The sequence below is a fragment of the Taudactylus pleione genome, unplaced genomic scaffold, assembly GCF_031769625.1.
Source record: "Taudactylus pleione unplaced genomic scaffold, aTauple2 ptg000066l, whole genome shotgun sequence".
NCBI lineage: Eukaryota > Metazoa > Chordata > Amphibia > Anura > Myobatrachidae > Taudactylus > Taudactylus pleione.
This window is the reverse complement of record NW_028284468.1, coordinates 12,529,752-12,550,738: the sequence shown is the minus strand read 5'-3', so window position 1 is coordinate 12,550,738 and position 20,987 is coordinate 12,529,752. Positions and strand designations below refer to the sequence as shown.

Here is a 20,987-nt window from a genome sequence, read left to right as displayed (position 1 = left end):
CATCGGATCAGCAGTTCCAGTCAGATCGGGAAATCAGTGAAACGGCTGGCAGATGTATGGGGCCCTTTAGATATACAAACACAACACTGTCCATCATCATAATACAATTATATGGTGTTTTTTTAAACAGACTTCCAATGATAGTCATAGCAAAATCACTTTTTTTTTTTAAATTAAATAAATTCAGTTTTTTTAAAACTAAAGTTCCAGATTAATAACTTTGAGGGAACAATACTGAGAGATGCATCTGGTCAACATGAAAAGAAAAAACACGGACAAAAGCTTTGGAATCAGTGAGTAAAATAGGAGCTGTTGCCATTTAATTAAAGGAAAAGCAAATAATAAATGATACATTTTTTTCCTTAGCAAATCATTTTTCTAGTTGGAAGCGATGTGCGGAGTATATTGAGCTGGCACCTGATGTAGTCCTGGTTAGAGCATTGTGCAGCTGTAGTGATGGAATGAGCACAGAGTGAAGTTAGTGATGTGCGGAGTGATAATGAAATGGGAGTCACTGAACCATAATTCTCTGTTCCTCGCCAGACATAATCGAAATCCATAACTCAGCGTCTTCCTACATTATCAATGCATCAAAAGTGACATCTCTGGTCCCTCCATGTGACCTCCTGCAACTAAGCCTGCCTGGCATTTGTGATTGAATAATAAAACATTATAGGGCTTATTTAGAACTGACCCTGCCCTTTTCTTACACTTGCTTGAAATGGTGTTTTCTGTTTGTGGTTTTTTTTTTCTGTATCAGCCCAAAAGTATAAATCATTTCTATAAATTGTTATTTTCTGCTTTCAGCCCTACCAAACAACTTAAGTGTTCTTAGGTTCTTTTTGGGCTGTCATTCCTGTAATATGTGTATCATACTTGCTTACTTTTGAAAAAGCATTTCAGTGTTGTTTTGGGAAATTCTTAAATATAAGATACATTTTATTTCTTTTAGTTTGACAGATAAAGATTTACGGATGACATCTCATGTTAAAGAAATAGCAGTTTGAATGGTAGATAATGAGGGGTCTATTTGTCAAGTGTTTTACTCAGAAGAGGGGTTATTAACATTGCTTCCTCCTGTATAAAAAGAGGTAAAGAGAGATCACTTATTTTTCCTGTTGTTTCTCTCTTTGGACTGCCGAATGCCACCCTCATAGACTTTTAGACCAAACTCAATTTAATAAACGGTGATAAGCTATTTTTTTTTTGTGCTGCTGGGTAATGTCAAGTTGAAATGGCATCACCTATATCCAGCAATGTGGTACCAGCAAAGCTGGAGGGGCCTCAATGGATGCTTACTGCCACTGGGTCAAATCTCTGGTGCCTACAGTACAGTATCACAAATATTTTCCTGGCTGCCTTAGGCTGCTAGTGATTGGGCAAAAACCTCTGTTTAGCAGTAGGGTTTTCAACAAGGCTCCAAGAGGTGCCTCATTCTGTATACCTACAATATGCACCCAAGAAGGCTGAGATATGAATGGCGCCTGGGTACTGGGCTGGAAGTGGCCAAATCCAGGAGGTGTGGTCGTGCTGCAAAGGGTGACATTTGTCCTCCTCTGCAGTGCTGCAAAAAGGTGACATTTGCTGACATGGGTCCACGTCGGGCCCCTCCAACAAGCCCGGGCACGGGAAATCAGTACCTGCTCCCCACTCCCTCTCGGCGCCCCTGTGTGCACCTGCTGTAGCATTCCCACTAGACTGCAGGCAGGACATGGTGCTGGGGGTGCAGGCAAGAGAGCTTCTGCACGTGCTCCTGAAAAGGGAGCCAGAAGGGGAGGGGGCGTGTCTTTGTGACACGCCTCCAATTTGTCACACTTGGGGGTGTGCCGGGCGCTTACGGAAGTGCTGGGCTTTCAGGCAGTGATCATTCACTGCAACTTTTCCCACCCGTGGGACACTGTGGCCCATGGGTGGGGAAGGCTCAGGGCAAGCTGTTTTAGCGGGGCTCCGCTAAAAGCACAGGGTACATTTTGCTCTATTAAAAATCGGGCAGGGTGCGGCGCCCCGCTATAACAGCCTAGCGGGAACACTACCACTGACCCTTCAATGATAAATTGAGCTCTAACTTGGTATTTTCTCATGTCCGCCTTTATTTATAAAGCTGCTGTTTTTATGTGCTGAAGCTCATATAGCAACATCATTGTTTGATTGGTCCTCTTTATCAGCTACATGTTGACCCTTGACTTGCATAGATGCTATCATTAAGTATCAGTAGTAATAGTGAACATTCTTGTCTCATTCTCAACTGAACTAAAACGCAAGTGGCAAGACAAGACTTTACATCTTACTATGCTGTAAAAAATGTCATTTCAATTACCTAGTTCAGAAGTGGCATTTGTACACATATTTACAAAGTAATTTATTTACCTCTGTGCAATATTGTTATTGTGATTGACCAAGGAATAGCAATGGTGGTTGATGATGTGGAATATGTGAAAGTAAATCAGAACAACATTGTAAGCTTAGGAAGTTATAGGTAAAAATCAAACTGTGAAAATAAACTGTAGACTGGTTAATGACACGGAAACCACTTTCATTGTGGGTTATATTGTGTGGAACTAAATCGATAATGCATAGCAGGATATTTCATAGGACGAGCCGCCTGTGTATCATATCGCCCAATGAATTCTTCTTCTTTCTCTTTACAGAGACGCTAATGGACACCAGGACGGCTACAGCAGAGCTAGGCTGGACAGCGACTCCTTCTACTGGGGTGAGTATAATTACACAAGTGGGCAACAGTCACAGATGAATGTATATATATACTGCAAATCTATGTGTGTGCAAAAAATAAAACCAAGGGGATTTTGTCATGATTTGATCAAAGCATTTTAGCCTGCAGCACAGCGGCAAGGGACCCCTTTTTCCTGCAGGTCCCTACTCCAGCATATATGCCCAGCACATCATTACATTGCAGTCACTGGCATCACAAGGGGGGGTGCGGGCCGCACCCGGGTGTCACCAGCCGAGGGGTGACACCAAAGTGCTAACTCCCCCTCAGTGACAGGAGGCGGGTGCTGCATTACATGCAGCACTCGGCTCTTAGCACAGTGAGGGAGCCGGCACTTCACACAGCTGCACCTTTGACTTTTCGGGGGGTTCGGGCTGTGAGGCCACGCCCCCACATGCGAGGCAACGCCCACCCATGAAGCCACACCCCCTTATTTGCCGGCAGAGACGCACAGAATACAGGCTCCCCGTCCCTGCCCGCACCGGGTGCAATGCGAGGTAGGGACGCCACTGATTGCAGTTAAATGTACTTACCTCTCAGATACAGAGGGACACATCTATATAGGGGCTGGCTTCTGAGCCACACCCAACTATGCCTTTTATAGCCTTAATAGAAAGCTGCCATGATAGCACAAGGCAACATTTTTAAACAAAACAGAAAAGAAATATGCCCGCGCTCGGTTTTACCCATATCATACATGGCACCAACAACATGGCAACATTAATGCCATAAGTATATGCAAAACAGAAAAACTTTTGCTATCGGCGCTAAAAATAATATACTGCAAATCTGTGTGTGTGCAGCAAATGAAACCAAGGAAATTTTGTCATGATTTGATCAAAGCATTTAAGTCTGCAGCCCAGTGGCAAGGGTCCCCATTTTTCTGCAGGTCCCTAACACTAGCATAGATGCCCAGCACACCATTACATTGCAGTTAAATGTACTCATCCCCAAATACATGCTGGCTTGTATGAAGAAGAAGGAAATACTGCATTGTTAGGCAAAACAGGGGAGGGTACATGAATTGCTACTTATCTAAGCTACTGATGCGATCTATAGTGATAACTAACAATTCTGTACCGCACATCTTATTGAATAGACCCCTATGTAACAGAAAGGTAGCCCATAGGTTATATGATGTTTGTGGGGCAAGTAAACTTCATACTGATAATTCAGTATCTTATGCTGGATACACACTAAACAGATATATCTGCAGATGATGATTGTTGATACACACTGAACAACCATCACCTGTGTTCTGTGTTGGAAGGGGGCAGGTCCCGCTGGCCGGGTCGTGCTGCGCCCCCCTACCCGCTGCTGCTGATGCAAGTGAACGCCCATACACACAGCACGATGCCCCAATATCTCTGCAGATATATTGGGCGCATAGCCAATGCCATATGTCTGTGAACAATGTCGTTCACAGACATATCGCTGGTACACACTGGCCGACGGGCACCCAATATATTGGCCGATCAATTGATCTGCCAGTGTGTACCCAGCCTTAATGTGAGAGCTGAAGACTCCCTAATTGAAAGGGTTGTGAAAACCAGGATGGTGCTAAGCACTCGGCAACACAGAACACTGTGATATATCTATGTACACAATGCAGAACTGCAGGCAGACACATGTGATCCGCTGCCATCACGAGGACGCAGGGCCCAGGGTCGGCATTGTCGCTGCCCGAATACCCTTGCATCTGGCTAGCAGAACCCTGTGGTCAGGAGTTTTGCTGCATTGCTATTCGGAGCAAACTGCGCACGCACCCTACAGTGTGCAGAGCTGCCCGGAGCGCCGGGGCACTGGACAGCGCTACACTTCCTCCTGCCGACTGATGTCACATGTTAGGGGGCAGGGTTGGCACAGTACGGTGGGGGCAGGGAACCCAGCTCCAACACCGCCACCATGGAATGGAGGTTAATAAAATATAGCAAACATCACTGCGTACTCCCAAATGTAGGTGTGAGGGGGGGGAGCTTTACTCACCTGTCGTTGCAGGGATTTGGTTATCTTGGGCAAGCTCACTGTCCAAACAATTAACACGTACAACTTTTTGCTTACAATAGATCTGTATAACCTTCTGGAAGGTGTAATCTTCTTTATGTGGTATGTTCAGTATCCAGTACAGCAGGGAGAGGGTGGCAGAGGAAGGAGTTAATGAATGCAAACTATTGTACATGAGCAGGTTTCTTCCTCTCTATTATAAGAGCCAGAAAAATGCTCTTGTTACACTAAAACAAGTGGCTTTTCCTTTTCACACTTCAGAACTGGCTCATGCTTCAAAGGTGTCATGAACTGTGGTAGATAGTGTTATCTAATTACTCAGTGCCCACTATATTATAGATATCATAGCATTGGATGATGGGTAAGGTAGACAACACCTAGCAGACATGCCCCTTTTCTTATCGGCTATGTTAGCTCATGCAACGGTCATTCTACTAAGTTTTGTCTGATGTTTTCTTGTGTGTTCAATTCACTATGAAAAATAAAATAAAATATAATATATTCATTTAGGATCATATTGGAACCAGAGCTTACAGTGGTTTTCAGCACATTTCTCCTGTTTCTTATTTTCATGGTCTGTGGCTGCAACGGGTATACAAACAAAAGTAAAAATGTCACCTACATTTTACTGTCACATTCACCTAATGAATCAATTTAAACTATTAATTTACCTACTAGAATATTGTTTGAAGGATTCTGAATCGGATGGATCTCTGCCGGATTTAACGTTGCATGAAATGAGCTGAAATTGGACAGCAGCACGCAAGAGATTTGTCTCGTGGGAGTGTCATGGGTGTGTAGCTAAAGCTTCTTTTGATTCTGAGGGGGTATATGTATCAAGCAGTGAAAAACGTGGAGAAGTGGACCAATGGAGACGTTGCCTAATGCAACCAATCAGCTTTGAAGTAACATTTATCAAGTACATTCTATAAAATAATAGGTAGGAGCTGATTGGATGCTAAGGGCAACTTCTCCACTGGTCCACTTCTCCACGCTTTCCACTGCTTGATACATAAACCCCTGAGTCCACAGTGCGGATAAGTGAAGCCTGTTTCTAGTGAAGCATGGGGCTGGTGCAAGCGCAGATACTGATGATGACAGTTGAGGTTGTTGGTATGAAATCAGTGGGATTGCCCTCGACTTCCCGCTTGCAGATGCATAGGTTCTTGCATTACCTGTAGATTATATATATATATATATATATATATACAGTATATATCACAATAGGTACTAGTGACATCACTGAGGCATGAGCTATATCATATGGCTACCAAATGATGTGGAAAGTAGTACATTAAATAGGACAGCATGGACCGTACTAGACGGTATTATACTATCATTCTTATCACGTTAAAGAATTTAAATGCAACAACATTTGCACAGTTCTTTGATTTGTGGCACTGTCACACACATGATAGATGGAGCTGTTCCAGAGCGATGACCTGAGCAGACGTTATAAGTTATTACTGGCGGTGAATGTACATGATGGTTATGGGTACCGTGCTGCAAGCTGCATTTCAAAAGTCCACATCTATACAGGTCAGCTTCCCGGTGGATTCCTTCCTCCGCTCCATGAAACTTTACTGGGGCTTTTATGATGGACATTAATGCACAAGCAAATATTCATTTAATGGCCCTATTGTGTGCAAAGGATGGTGGAAAGGGAAAGCTAATCCTGTGAGATGGATGGGTGTTAGAGAGGGGACAACAGACACTGCTCCTTAACTCTTTAGAAGGAGAGTCCAGAGAATGTACATGGGAAAGGCCATTTCAGAACTCAATATCATAATAGCGTGGAAGGTGCCCGCACTTTAATTGTAGAAACAAGGAATGTGCTCTGGGAGGATGGAATGTGAGGCAGTGACAGAAGCTATATCCCCAGGGCTCCTTCCTCCGGAGTCTATTTATCAGGCAGTGAAAAGTGCTTTTTTGTTTTTGGCAGCAAAAAGGGGTTTTCACTGCTGCCTCTTATTTATCAAACAGGTTACTGAAGAGCAATCATTAATTTCTCATGCAGTCCTCTTGTTTCCCGACTTTACCACTTCCCAGATTACAGCTCACCAAACTTTAAGGGTGATACTTAAGATATCTTGGAGAGAGATTAAGTGGAGAGAGATAAAGTATCAACCAATCAGTTCCTAACTAATTTTTGTAGCACAACCTGTAAAATGTCAGTTAGGAGCTGATTGGTTGGTACTTTATCTCTCTCCACTTTATCCATACTTGCCTACACTCCTGAAATCGCCAGGAGGCTTTCAAAAATTGGGTGGTGCTCCCGGCCATCCAGAAAAGTAAGCAAGCCTCTCTCCCTCCACCACAGCCCGCACCCCACGTGGACACCCCTCCACCCACTCGCACCCCCACCCCGCAGCCGCCCGCTTGCAGAGCACAGGTGGGCAATACAGGGGGCACAATGGCGTGATTTGCGGTGAATCGGGCCATCATAGCCCCACCCCCACTATACAATGAATGCTTTCTCGGCGCTGAATAGTGGGGGTGGGGCCACAGTGACGTGATCATGCTACCACAGCCCCTGCACCACTCACTTTCCCGCCCGCCACACCTCCTCTCTGCTGACCTGGCTGCCCCATTCCAGAGGAGGAGGCAACAACGAAGATAAGTATGACTTTATCTCTCTCCAAGATTTACTAAATCTCCCCCTTTGATAATCTATCCATATCTTAGTTTGTGAAAAACCATAATGCAATTTCAGGATGGTGTTATGCACACTTAGCGGCCCACCGTAGATGCAAAGAGACTTCTCGTCCAAGCTTGGATAGACTTCAGCTGATACTCCTTCCCCATGATGTAGTTAATAGACCGGCGGACGCAATGCCGCCGGTCTAAATCCCGACACTACCTGCCCGACACGGGACTTAAGATAGGCGTCAAAATACTGATGCCTATCTTAATATTGACAATAGAACATCAACCCCCGCCATCCCAATTGTCGTGTGCCGGGTAAGTATAACACACAGCCTGGGGTTGGGGGGTCAGGCTAGGTGAAGGGGTGTTAGGGTCAGGCACCACCGAGGGGAGTTTAGGGTCTGGCACCCGCCCAGGAGGGTTAGGTTTAGGGTGCGGGGAGGGGGGTTAGGGTTAGGCACCCCTGGGGGGAGGTTAGGGTTAGGCACTAAGGGGGGGAGGTTAGGGTTAGGCACCCCTAAGGGAGGGTTAGTGTTAGGGGGGGAGAGGGGAGGTTTATGATACTTATCATCGGGCATCGGGATTTCCTACTGTTAGCCTTCCACTGTCGGGATTTGAATCGGTGGCTGTTGAGCCATCGGTATTTCAATCCCATTCTGGTGCACGTCTTCCTTCAGTCAGCCAATTACATTAAAGCACTTACTGGACATGCGTGTCCTGGTATTAAGATTAAACTGAGCACGAGATTATCATATAAGCATTATGGAACAAAAGGCACAGCTGGAGAGATACGTTTTTGCAGGATCTCTCCAGCAGGTGTCACATTGCTAAATTGCACTGATAGCACATCGTGTATTGCAGTGGTAATACAAGAGTAAAGTTATCACTGAAATATCAGGTACGGTTTATTACTGTCAACACATTTGACATTGAATCATACTTACCCATTCTTTGATAGGGATGCCCAGGTTGGAGGTGCAGGGTTACTTAAATTGTGTCAATGGGACCCCGAATCCCACAATTTTCTTTACCGAGCTAAACTTTTTACAGGGGTTTTGCCAGTCCTGTAATACTGAATGTCGAATTTAATATTGTTAACTACATAATGATGATGAAAGAGGGGGTGTGAGCAGGAGGACCAGTCACGTTGGTCAGATTCCCCCCTTCACTTTCCCTGGGTTCTCGGTTGGTGAGTCACCTTAGTAAAATATTTCCTATGCGCTAAGGCAGCTCTAAGGGCAGCCTGTATAGGAGCCAGTGTTAAAGGGTGGGAACAGACTGGCAGAACTACAGATGTATCCACACTTATCTTTACCACCGCTGTGACTTGCCGCCACACGTATGACGCGAGTTGCTTGCCCACAAATGGGTGCGTGCACCTTTTTCGCTCTTGCTATCCATAGCATTGCATTGTCCCGTGGACTGGTGTACTGTGGCGTGCGCAGAAAATCGCATGCCATGATGCGTGCGCACGTTTGCTGCATGAGCGTCAAAGATGAGCTAGGACACTTCATAGGAAGTGAAGCTCCTGACAACCTTGAGGTAAGATTCAGTTGTAAAGTGCTACAGAATATACTGGCACTATGTAAAGAAGTAATCATTCATAAATAAGTGTGTGCTGAGATGGGAGAGGGAGAAAACAGAGGGCTAACGTGAGAAGGGGTTAAAAATTAATGATAGATGTGACAGAGGTTAAAAACAGAGGAATGAAGTGCATGAGGCAGTTAATGAACTGAACTGTTTTTATTTCTGCGTTACCTTAAACAGGTATAGCCCTGTGCCGTTAGAATTTGTGCTGAGGGTTACTTATCAGAGGCGGAAATTGCTTTCTTTTCAGAGTTTTTCATCAGAGAAGAATCTGATGCAATTTGAGTCTTTCAGAATTAGAAAACTTTAAATGGGGCATAATAGAGAGGGAGAATGATTGTTGTGTTAACTTGAACAACACTAACGATTTTGAAAATGTGCCCACTATGGTATTTGCCTGCTCCCTAGTTAAATCACCTGACTCCTTTAGAGCTGGGTGGGCAACTTGCCACCACTGATGCTGCCAACCTTCTACCCCTCCCTCATTTTGGGGTCTATGTACTAAGCCTTTGAGCGAGATAAACCAATTAACTCCTAGCTGTCATTTTTCAAACACAGCATGTAAAGTGTACAGTTAGTAGCTGATTGGTTGGTACTTTATATCCATCCACCTTCTCTCTCTCTCCAAGGCTTAGTAAATAGACCCCATAGTAACACTAACTGAGTTCTACATGTAAAAGTTTCCACAGTTGGCACATAGTGAATATCACTGAGCATGGAGGAATTGTGGAGGGTAGGGTGTAAACATTGTTATCATACACAACAGTAGCATCTGCAGAAAGCTCAAGGTGACATGTAATGGGTGGAGATACTGTATATAGAGATATTAGACTTATAAATCACTAGAGATGTGCAGTTCGGTTATCCATAAATCCGAATTCACCCGAATTCCGTGAATCCGGACAGATCAGAGTAGCAGCTCTGATCTTCCCGCGGTTCGGAATTCGGAATTTAAATCTGAATATCAGGTATTGGAGTGCAAAAATTACATGATTTTATCTGTTTCTAAAAACTTTTTATCAATTTTTTTTTTTTCAAAACCCCAGGTCCAAAACCAAAACCACTTGAGGGTGGTTCTGCAAAACCAAAAGATGAATCCAGATCCAAAACCAAAACACGGAGATCAGCACACATCTCTAGAAATCACCCATCATCATTGTACTTGTCAGCATATTTTACCTTTTTTTGTGTGAAGTAATACCCATTTTCCAATGCTGCAATAACCCGGGTAATTGCTGGGTCTACCTGGGTGGCAGCTCAGTGTAAAAGGGTCCCTGAAAAATTAACCCGGGTCAAGTGACCTGGGAATCCAACCCAGGTAGCTACCAGGGTCGGACCCAGGATGGACCTGGGTAAAGGGGCAGTGTAAACGGCGCCACCCGGGTTATCCGACCTGGGTCATGCCTAAAATGAGCTGATTGGTGGTTGTGGAGCAGTCACCTCCCATTTTTTATAATCTCACAAGTTTAGCAGGGCAGCGTGAACGGGGCTTACCTGGGAATACCTGACCTGGCCGTCCTCAGCAACAGCTGCAGCGGCCGGTGAGTGGATCGGCAGAGAGGCCACCACAGCACTCACCCCTTCACAGACTCCGCGCTCCGGAATGGCCACAGCTCTGGCCGCTCTCGGGCTGATAACAGAAGTGCCCCAATGCAGGCTCTGAAGTGCTTCCCCCACTGCTGCCGCTCTACTTCGATGGTCAGGTGCCAGGCCCGGCGGAGGAAGTGGATTCGTTGGACAGATCGATGAAGAAGAGGAGATGGAGATCCCCTGCAGTGCTCAACCCACTAATCAGTAAGTATACTGGCATGTCGTGGCAGTGCCGGCCGCAGCTCTCCTGCGCAGGCATCCATCCCGCACACAGACCCCCAGCCTTAGCGACTCACCACACTGGGGCAACTTTCTGCTTCCTTGGGACTAAAATCTTCTCTATAGGACAGCAAGTTTTTGTAATCCCACAACAGCTGGAGCTATATATATATATATATATATGTATATATATATATATCAGAGATGGCTCCCAGGAAGGCCGGATGGAGCCATAATCATCGCGGCTGGGGCAATGACAGGAAGGAGCATTGGGGCTTGGCCGGGAACCGGGAGCAGAGGCAGACCTGGTAGCAGGCTCATCAACAGCACTGGCAGAACCCGCGGAGGCTGAGGAGGCAAAAAAGGGGGAAGAGGGCTGGCACCCTAGCGAGATTGGGGTATCAGCCATTTAAACTTTCCCTGCCTAGTGTGTTTTTATCCAATGTAAGATCTCTTTCAAATAAGATGGATGAAATCGATTGCCATCAGCCATTAAATAACTGCTCCTTATTGATATTTACTGAGACTTGGTTGGGAATGAATGATCCTGTTTGCCCCTTTGAATTGCCTGGGAGGGCTTTGTTTAGAGCCGATAGGACACTAGAATCCGGCAAGATAAAAGGTGGAGGCCTTTGTATTTATACACATAACAACTGGTATTCGGATGTGAGCCTAATCGTGAACTATTGCTCAGCTAATTTAGAATTTATGCTGTTAAGGTGTAGACCATTTTATCTGCCTCTGGAGTTTTTTGTAGTTCATGTGGCGCAGTTTACATTCCGCCCCAAGCGAATGTCACCATAGCTTTGGACACTTTGTTTGCTGCTATTTCCAAACAGCAGACTGCTCATCCGGACTGTGCTTTCATTGTTGCTGGGGATTTTAATCAGGCTAATTTAAAGTCTATACTTCCAAAGTTTGTACAGAATGTGGGAGTACCTACGAGAGGTGATAACACACTCGACCACGTTATACAAACATTAATGACGCTTATAAGTCTATTTTGCGCAACCATATTGGGCAATCGGATCATTCCTCTATATTCTTGATCCCAAAGTATATTCCGTTGATTAAAAGGTCAAGGCCGATTACTAGGAATGTCACTGTTTGGTCTGAGGGGGCTTTGGTAAGACTGCAAGGCTGCCTTGAATGTCCTGACTGGAGCTTGTTTATTGAGGAGGCCACTAGTGGACTCTAGTATTAACGTAGATCTATTGGCCTCTATGGTCTTGATGTATCTCAATTGTTGTATAGAGAGTAATACTAGGAAAAAGGTAATACGATTGATTCCAAACGAGAAGTCATGGATGAATAGTGAGGTCCAGTCTTTATTAAGATCCAGGGATAGGGCATTTAGGGTAAAAGATAGCATTGTTTATAAGATTGCCCTTTCAAATATAAAAAATGGTATTCGTTTGGCCATAGAGACATACTCAAATTAAATTGAAAGTCATTTTAAAGAACTTGGTGATGCTAGGTCAATGTGGCAAGGAATTAAGCATATAACTGATTATAAAGGCTCAAATTCCCGTACCTTTAGGAAAGATGGTCCCTCAGCAGATGAATTTAATACATTTTATGCCAGGTTTGAGGAGGCTAACTCCACTCCTGTGGTAAAAATATGTGACCCTTCATCAGATAGTCCTTTGGAATTATCTGAGTCTGAGGTCAGGCTTTGCCTTCGTAGAACTAATGCTAGTAAGGCTCCAGGTCTGGATTGTATTCCGGGTAGAGTCTTGCCGGTGTGTGCTGATCAGCTAGCAGGCATTTTTACAAAGATTTTTAATCTATCACTAGCGCAGTGTATTGTTCCGCAATGCTTTAAGGTGTCAACAATTATTCCTGTAACCAAATCGACAACAGTAATGGGTTTGAATAACTACAGCCCAATTGCCCTCACATCGTTATTGATGAAGTGCTTTGAGAGAGTTGTTTTGGGCCACCTCAGGAGTGTGATACCGGTGGGTTTTGATTTTCATCAGTTTGCGTATAGGTCAAACAGATCCACCAAGGATGCTGCTCTCACAGTTCTTCATAAGGTTCTTTGTCATTTGGAAAATAAAGACTCTTATCTTATGTAAGATTGTTGTTTGTGGACTATAGTTCCACCTTCAATACCATTGTACTAGCAGTGTTAAGTGCCAAGCTTCGAAAGATTAACTTTGATGTGCCCATATGTAACTGGTTATTAGATTTTTTGACCAATCGTCCGCAGTCAGTTAGGATGGGTACTACTGTCTCGTCTGAGCTTGTACTGAACACAGGAGTCCTTCAGGGATGTGTTTTAAGACCCTTTTTATATTCATGTATACCTCCGATTGTTTTACTAACTCGGAGTCCAATTTAATTGTAAAATTTGTAGATGATACCACCCTTGTGGGTCTGATTAACAAGGAAGATGAGGACAGTTATAGGGAGGAGGTAAAGCGGCTGCTTAGGGGCCTGATTCAGAGCCGCTCGTAAGTGGCCGCTCGTTCACTCGGAGCGATGTTTGCCCAACTGCGCATGCGTACGGATCGTTATACACATGCGCGAACCAATCAGTGCGGACAAAATTCGTTTGTTCGCTAAATAGCGAATGCCTGCTATTTTGAGTGACAGAATGAGGCGCATGTGGGTGGTAACAGGGGAAGGTGCTTGAAAACGGGGAGTGGAGATCCGAACGCAGGCGTGCTTAAAGGTCAAAACGGGCGTTTTAAGGGTGTGCATAATTAATACAGCAGCGTCATTGACCACGTCACTGGGTTATTTTATAGCCAGAACTGCTCGCAAGATTGTGGTAGCAAAAACCAACCACAAGAATAGCGAGCAGCTCATACGCTGGTCGATGTACTCGATTAAGCTAATAAATAGCGGACATGACGTAGGATGCGAGCGGCCAGGGGGCGTATTTTTCCAAAAAACGACCGCAAGTTTTGTTTGCTCGTTCAGACCTAGAGGCTTGAACAGACCGCAAAGAGCGAACGGTTCATTTGAATAGCCACCCCTATTTTCTGAACGAGCGAGCGCTAATTGCATCCGGCTCTGAATCAGGCCCTAAGTGCGGGCAGAATAACAATTTGTTGTTAAATAGTAAGAAAACTATTGAGGTGGTTATAGATTTGAGAAGTAAACAGAGTGTTTAAGCTTTTGCGATCCACACTAAATAGCACAGCTCAGAACCACAGTGTTATTCACAAATCACAAAAATAGCATACAATAAAGAAAAGAAAAAAAACCAAAAGTGCTCCTAATGGATATATCTCGTAATAAGAAAAACAAAGCCACTTCACCAAGTTATTCCTCCTTAAGTGGTCTTAACTACGTAGCTTATGCACAGGTATTTCAGCAGTTTGTAATCCGTTCAGAATGCGTCTAGACAATTCTCTTAAATAATCCCAGTATTGCGTTATATGCAAACGCTGATTCCAGATGTAGAATGGTCACTCCAACTTCTCTAATATTCCTCCTTCGCCTCGGACCACTTCTCCTGCATACAAGCTTCTCAGTATATATTTATGCAAAACAAAAGAGAGGGTGCCAACATAGAGTAAAACCTTCAACATTTATTTAAATCTCAATACTGGGATTATTTAAGAGAATGTCTAAACGCATTCTTAACGGATTAAAAACTGCTGAAATACCTGTGCATAATCTACGTGGTTGAGAGCACTTAAGGAGGAATAACTTGGTGCAGTGGCTTTGTTTTTCTTATTACGAGATATACTGTACACATTAGGAGCGCTTTTGGGCTTTTTTCTTTTCTTTATATATTTTAGAAAATCTAAGAAAACCACTCCACAGCCGTTGTTTTTAATTGGCGAGAAGGTAAAGGTTGTTAGTGGGATTAAGTTTTTAGATATTCATTTTACTGTGGATTTATCATGGTCCTCCCATATTGCAGCTGTGTTCGGTGAGGCCCAGCAACGCCTTTTCTTCTCACGAAGACTTCCAGCAGTCAATTTATCGAAGCCAATGCTTGTTAATTTGAAAGTCTTCTAACTCATGCTATCACAGTGTGGTATGGGAATTGCGAGCGTTCTGATCGTAGTTCTTTGTATAGGGTTGTGAATGGTGCTGAGAGAATTATTAGCCAATCTCTGCCTAAATTGGACGATATTTTTTCTAGGAGGAGTATAGCTAAAGCTGGCCATACACGCTACAATTATCGGGCCGATCCTCCCAATATCCGCGGATCGCCCCGATAATTGTAGCGTGTGTGCGGGCGATCGAGTGTTAAATATTGCTCAGTCGGGCATGCCGGATTGTCCAGCATTCCCGTCCGATGCGATATTTATGGGGTAAACTGTCGGCCGCATCGGGCTGTGTATGCCCAGCCGCGGCCGATAGACAGACATTTCCTGTGTTCCTACCCATGGAAGGAACAGGGAAATGCCTCCTCCCCCGAGGGCGGAGCGCAATGTCGGGCTAATACACTGTGAGATATCTTACAGAGTGTGCCGCGGACATCTGCGGCTGGCAGGCTGCCAGATAAAATGTCTGTCGGTCTGAGAGGCATTTTATCTGGACGTGTATGCCCGGCTTTAGGCTGAAAATAGTCATCCATGCCACTCGCTATTTACACTGTTGCCCTCCAAGAAACGTTATAGTTGTCTTGGATGCTGAACCAGCAGGTTGCGGAATAGTTTATTTCCTTCTGTAAATACTAGTCTGAATCTTTAATACTGTGTATTTTAAATCTTATTACGAGAGTCGTAAGTGTATTGTATTGCATTGTAATTTCACTTGTTCATTTTTTAATGTTGTAGTGACAATAAGTTATTCTATTCTATTTTTCTTTATATACTGTATAACTCTTTTTAATTTGTCAACGAACAATCGATAGTATCTCACTAGAGAAGGATTAGTACATACAGTACGGTCTCCTTGTTAAATAAGAAAGACGTATATGTGCTCTGCCCCATAACCACCCTCCACCACCCCCCTCACAAGGGCAGCATCTGTTTTCCAAGACCACGTACGGTGCCCACAATAGCAGCAACCCCTGGGATAAGGAAATGGATGTGGTGCTCTAATGCATCTGGTTTCTATGGGGGCAGAATATGGAAGGGGATCTGAATGTGTTGAGGAATGGGAAAGTTTGATAGATTCCCTTGGTGCACAGAGAGAGGCTAAATTTATGTAACATCTAAATGTATTAATTAGGGTTTAAAAGCTTGTCTAGAAAGGGTCAGGTCCACGCTGCAACCCTGACAGCTGCAGAAAGACCTTGGCATAGCCATTCCATTCATGGCCACCTGGAAGCAAAGCTGCAAGAAGGTAACTGTTACGCCCTTGGCAGTGAAAGGGTTACCTCTGCCCCTTCCTATCTCTGTCCCTGCTCACAGCAGATCTCTCCTCATTTAGCTCTACCTCTCCTTTCACTGTCTGTCCCTCCTCTCCTGCACTCCCCCCTTCTCACTCTCTCTCTTTACAGTTGAGATGTGTAATTAGGAAACATTAGCAGCCTGAAAGCAGCTTTCATACCTGAAACATCGGCAGTAAATGCACTCAGCAGTTCTCTTCCATGGCTATTAATGTCACTTTTATGAAGTAATGAAGAACAAAACACCCTCAGGCGCTTTAAACCGTTGGTTTTTTTTTATACAGCGCAAGTCTTTTCTGTAGTGAATGATCTTCTTATTTGCTCTCACAATCCAAGATTTGCAACACACTGTGCGAGTTCACCTTCTCTAGGTAGGCTCAACATGGCCCATTCCCACCAACCTGTACAAGTTTGGGGGGTCTATTTACTAAGCAGTGTTAGGAGACAAAGGGCTCTATTTACTACAATCCGCATTGGTAATGCAGATTGTAGTGTGATATATAACGGAGGTTAGGAATAGAGCCGACGGCACATAAACTTCTAGTCAGGGATAGAGGGGTTAATAAAGTTAAAAATGTTTGTTTACAGTTATAGGCAGATGCGATAGGACGTTGGGTTAGGGGCGGAGTTAGTGAGAGGGTGTAGAGAATCTACTGTGGTAAAATCTGCCTCTTTTGAATTGATCTCGAGCCGCTGTGGCGGGAAAGACCGGCAATATTGAAGTGTCCATCTTGCAGCAGTAATAGCGGTGCGCACCCCTTCAATGCACTGATAGGCTGATTTCACCCTATTGGGGTCAGCGGCACCTCTTGACCGAGCAGGATGAATGGTGCATTGGCATGGGTGTTGGGGCCGCATCACTTGCTCTGAAAGGGATAGTTGGCCCTTTGCAAGTTTTAAGATCACCCTACCCTTGTCTGGGATAGTTGGCCCTCACAAGTTGTGATTTACTTCCGGCCTAAGACAAGCGGACGCGGGTTAGTTGCCGTTCTTTCTCCTGCCACCATGTCTACCTTTGTAACCAAATAAAGCTGACCAATTAATTTAAACGGCATAACTTGGTCTCCTGTGTTTATTTTAGTTAAGTTTAGTTTAAGTTTATGGGTCACATCTATCATCTGACGATAGAAAGTTTAATTACCGAGTGAATTCGCATTGCGAATTCAGGCAATATCACAGGGATTTACAACAAATCCCTTGCAGGGACAGAGCTTGTGATAAAGCTCTGTCCCTGCGAATTCCCTCCGGAGCCTTATCACGGTATTTTCGCAAAAAATACAGTGATTAAGTGCCCGCGCATGCGCCGACCGACCGCCGCTGCTACCCCCCACCAGCGCTAAGCCCCGCCCACAGCACTAAGCCCCGCCCCCCGCAATCGTGGACCCCCCGCAACCCCCCCCTCCCTTACTTACACTTACCAGCATGCTCCAGGCTTCCGGTGATGTTCTCCATTCCTCCGGTCAGGTGATCTCCCATACTGCACTGGGACCCGATCACCTGATGGCCAGGCAGCAGGGCACTATGGGAGACCAGCTGACCGGAGGGGAGTCATCACCGGAGGCCCGATCACCAGTCCCTGGAGTCAGGTAAGTAATTTTTTTTTTTACTATTTTTTTTTTCTTTTTTTTACAGTAATCAGCTTGCGGTCTGTTTAGACCACATAGCTGATTACTGGGACCGACTCCCGGATCTTATCTCCACGTTAGAGCAGGCCAGGAGGCCAGTAACCGGGGGAGACCCTGGATAACGCCACCTCCAGGTGGCGTTATTATCACAGGGCTTTCCCCGATAAAAATATTTTTTTCACATTTATTTTTAGTAACTCTGGTCGGATCACATTTCCCATTACAGTTATGGGAAATGCGATCTGCTTTACTAAAAATAAGTGATACTTAGGGGTTGGAGTAGAATTTTACGAATTCTACTCCAATTGCCCTATAGTAACTATAGGTGATACTAAAATAATGTGAAAAGGGTGTGAAAACACCCTTTTTCACTTTATTTTAGTAAAAATAATGTTAATAAATAGAGCCCAAAGTGAAATGAGATAGGGTGCCAGCCAATCAGCTCCTTACTGCCATGTCACAGTGTTTGAAAAATGACAGTTAGCTGATTGGCTGGTACCTTACCTCCTTTCACTTTGTCTCCTAACACTGCTTAGTAAATAGACCCCTTAGTCACCGTCCAGGCCCCTGCATGGATGGAACTGTACTTCTTTGGCCAGAGTCCATCTTCCTTCTCCATTTAAGTCTTGACATTGTCTTTCATATCCAGACACTGATCGATTCTCTGTTGACCCTCTGATGTCCAGCTGTTGCTCTGCTATCCTTGGAGCAGATCCAGGCTGGTCAATTCTCCAGCTTAGCCATCTCTACCATCCAAGCATGTCTCACAGGCAGTAGGCCTGTTACAGGAATGATAGCAAGCAGGCTACAAATGCATAAAAGTAATTGCATATATTCGGCCATATGCAGTGTTGTATGTCTGTGCAGTGCACCTGCTCCCTATCTGTACACATAGGAGCTGATTCAGAGCCGCTAGCTAGATGTGATCGCTCGCACGATGTGTATGCAAATTGCATAGGCAGTGCTGTCGCACACCAATGCATTACCACGCCCAGTATTTCTTATACAGTGATCACATAGTGTATGCAGACACCCACCAGCCTGTTTTAAGACGTCCACTTGTGCATGTCATGTCCAGGAAGTGTATGCAACCATCGGTACATCGGATGCTATCGCAACGCTTGAGGTTGACCATACCCTGCCGCAAGCACTGCGAGCACTTCAGTGTAATAACAAGCCAGGTGACGTGTACTATGATGCTGTCTTATAAATATGCACACCTCTAAAACGCAGCTGAGATGCTCAGGCACGCCTGTGTTTGCACCTTCACTCCCCCGTTTTTAATGGCCAGCCCCTGTTACTACCCACAAACGGCTTCCCCTGTCACTCACTCTGCTGGGCTGTCTATGCGCAGCGAGCGAATGCATTGTGAACTTTCGCACTGCGATGCAAACGCATGCGCACAATACATACACGGAATCGGTATGAAAATACCGCCGGCCATAAGTATAAACTAACCTAACCCTCCTTAGGGGTGCCTAACCCTAACCTCCCCCCAAGTGCCTAACCCTAATCCCCCCTCTAAGTGCCTAACCCTAACCCCCCCTTCCCTGCTGCCTAAACCTAAGTCCCCCGGGGCGGTGCCTAACCTTAAATCCCCTCCCAGGGGAGGACCAACCCTAACCCTCCCCCTAGCCTAACCCTAACCCTCCCGGGGGGGGGTGCCTAATCCTAACCTTCCAGGGGGTGGTGCCTAACCCTAAGTCCCCCCCGGGTGCCCTAAACCTAACCCTCCCCCCCCCCCGCAGCTGTCCGCTTGCGGCGCCCGGCATCCCTTCAATCGGCAGCAGCGAGAGTATGCATCTTAGTGAACAGGTCTGAATCAGGCAGTAGTTCCATACTTGTCATCATTATCAGTGCGCACTTGCACCAGCCTATGCTCGATGCAAGTGATTACGTTTCCGTCCATCCTTACATTGCCCACAATTTGGGAAAGCCCTGTTATAGCCCAGTTGCACCTCTTCGATTGCAAGTGGGGATGTGAGTGACGTGCATATGACTCTGCAACAACCTCACTTGCGCACTGTGAAACACGCAAGATACACCCTGCAACAGACATGTACCCAACTTTTTTTTTATTTGATTCTATTGGGGGTATTCAATTAGCGGTGATGCGGGGTCGCAATGTGCTGATGCCCACATCACCAGTAATTATTAACCTAACACAGCAGCACATCTTTGTGGTGGCGCTAGATAAACAGAATGCCAGCATCTCATGCCTCACTGTCTGTCCTCTGTCCCCTATAACTAAGTGCCTGGGAAGAATCATTGTAATGAGTCATGTCACTGCCTCTTGTCTTGTGGATGATTTGAGTTACAAGTACATGACCACATATTTTTACATGAACCTTATGGAAAATGTACTTTATTAACAACTATGGGCTCTACTCACAGAGCTGAGAAGACACTTTTCCGGATGAACTGAAGCAAGATGAGGGTTTTTACAGCTTCATGTTATTCATAAAGATCTTTGCTGCCAAGAAATCTTCGTTTTTCTCTTGCGGTTGTCACTTTCCTTACCTTTATCGCATGTCCGCTGTTTTGTTAGCTGGACAAGGGCCAGCTTGCTATTTATAGAGATGCGTTAATTCCAACATTCCGCAATAGTACGATAGAAAATGTCTCCATATTAGGAATGGCATTCTGGCTGGAAAAATGTGTTGTTTGAGAAAAGCCTCCCAAATGTGGCGCTTGCTCCTCGTTGCCCCGCCTTCTCCCTGGAGGTAGGTTACCAGCATAGGATATTTCTCCAAATATATATGCTTTTTGTAGCCTATTGAATGGCTTTTATTTTATTCATTTGTCAGTAGTTATACTACAATAGTTATAATACATAAGTCTCATGATTTTTCGGGTAGTCCCTCGTACCCCTGAAAGAAGGGATCGGATCACCCGCATTCCGCCCACTTCTTAGCCACGCCCCCTTCCAACAGACCCACAATTCATGGCATTTTGCTGTGACAGGGGTGGGTCTTAATGACATGAAAGTTCGGCCCCACCCCCTAAAGTGGCATGCTGCACCTCCTCTCCAGGCTTTTTCCATAGAGGAGATTGTAAAAGTACTGGAGGCAGTATGTTGTACACACGTAACTACTGTAGGAGATTCCAAACAAGAAAATATTCTTCTAATGTCTACCGTGGCTGACGCTGCATGCAAAGTAATCATATGTCTGAAGACTCTGAAGGTGTGTGTACTGTAGCAACCTGCTTTTCTAATCCGTTTCCTGAAATGGGAATGACTACTTGGCATTCAGGTGTATTGCAAATGACAGCTCAGAAA

General features: G+C 45.0%; 1 protein-coding gene across 2 annotated transcripts in view; it reads left to right on the top strand.

The window, feature by feature from the left end:
* LOC148534446 (ephrin type-B receptor 1-B) overlaps positions 1-20,987 on the top strand; it is a 343,730-nt gene that overhangs the window by 128,561 nt on the left and 194,182 nt on the right. For both annotated transcript variants that reach the window (XR_015877634.1, XM_088466663.1), the window contains exon 2: positions 2,649-2,713. Coding sequence is in view for 1 of the 2 variants with exons in the window: in XM_088466663.1 (XP_088322789.1) it covers positions 2,649-2,713 (65 nt within the window). In the remaining variant the exon portion in view is untranslated. The remainder of the gene's footprint in view (positions 1-2,648; positions 2,714-20,987) is intronic.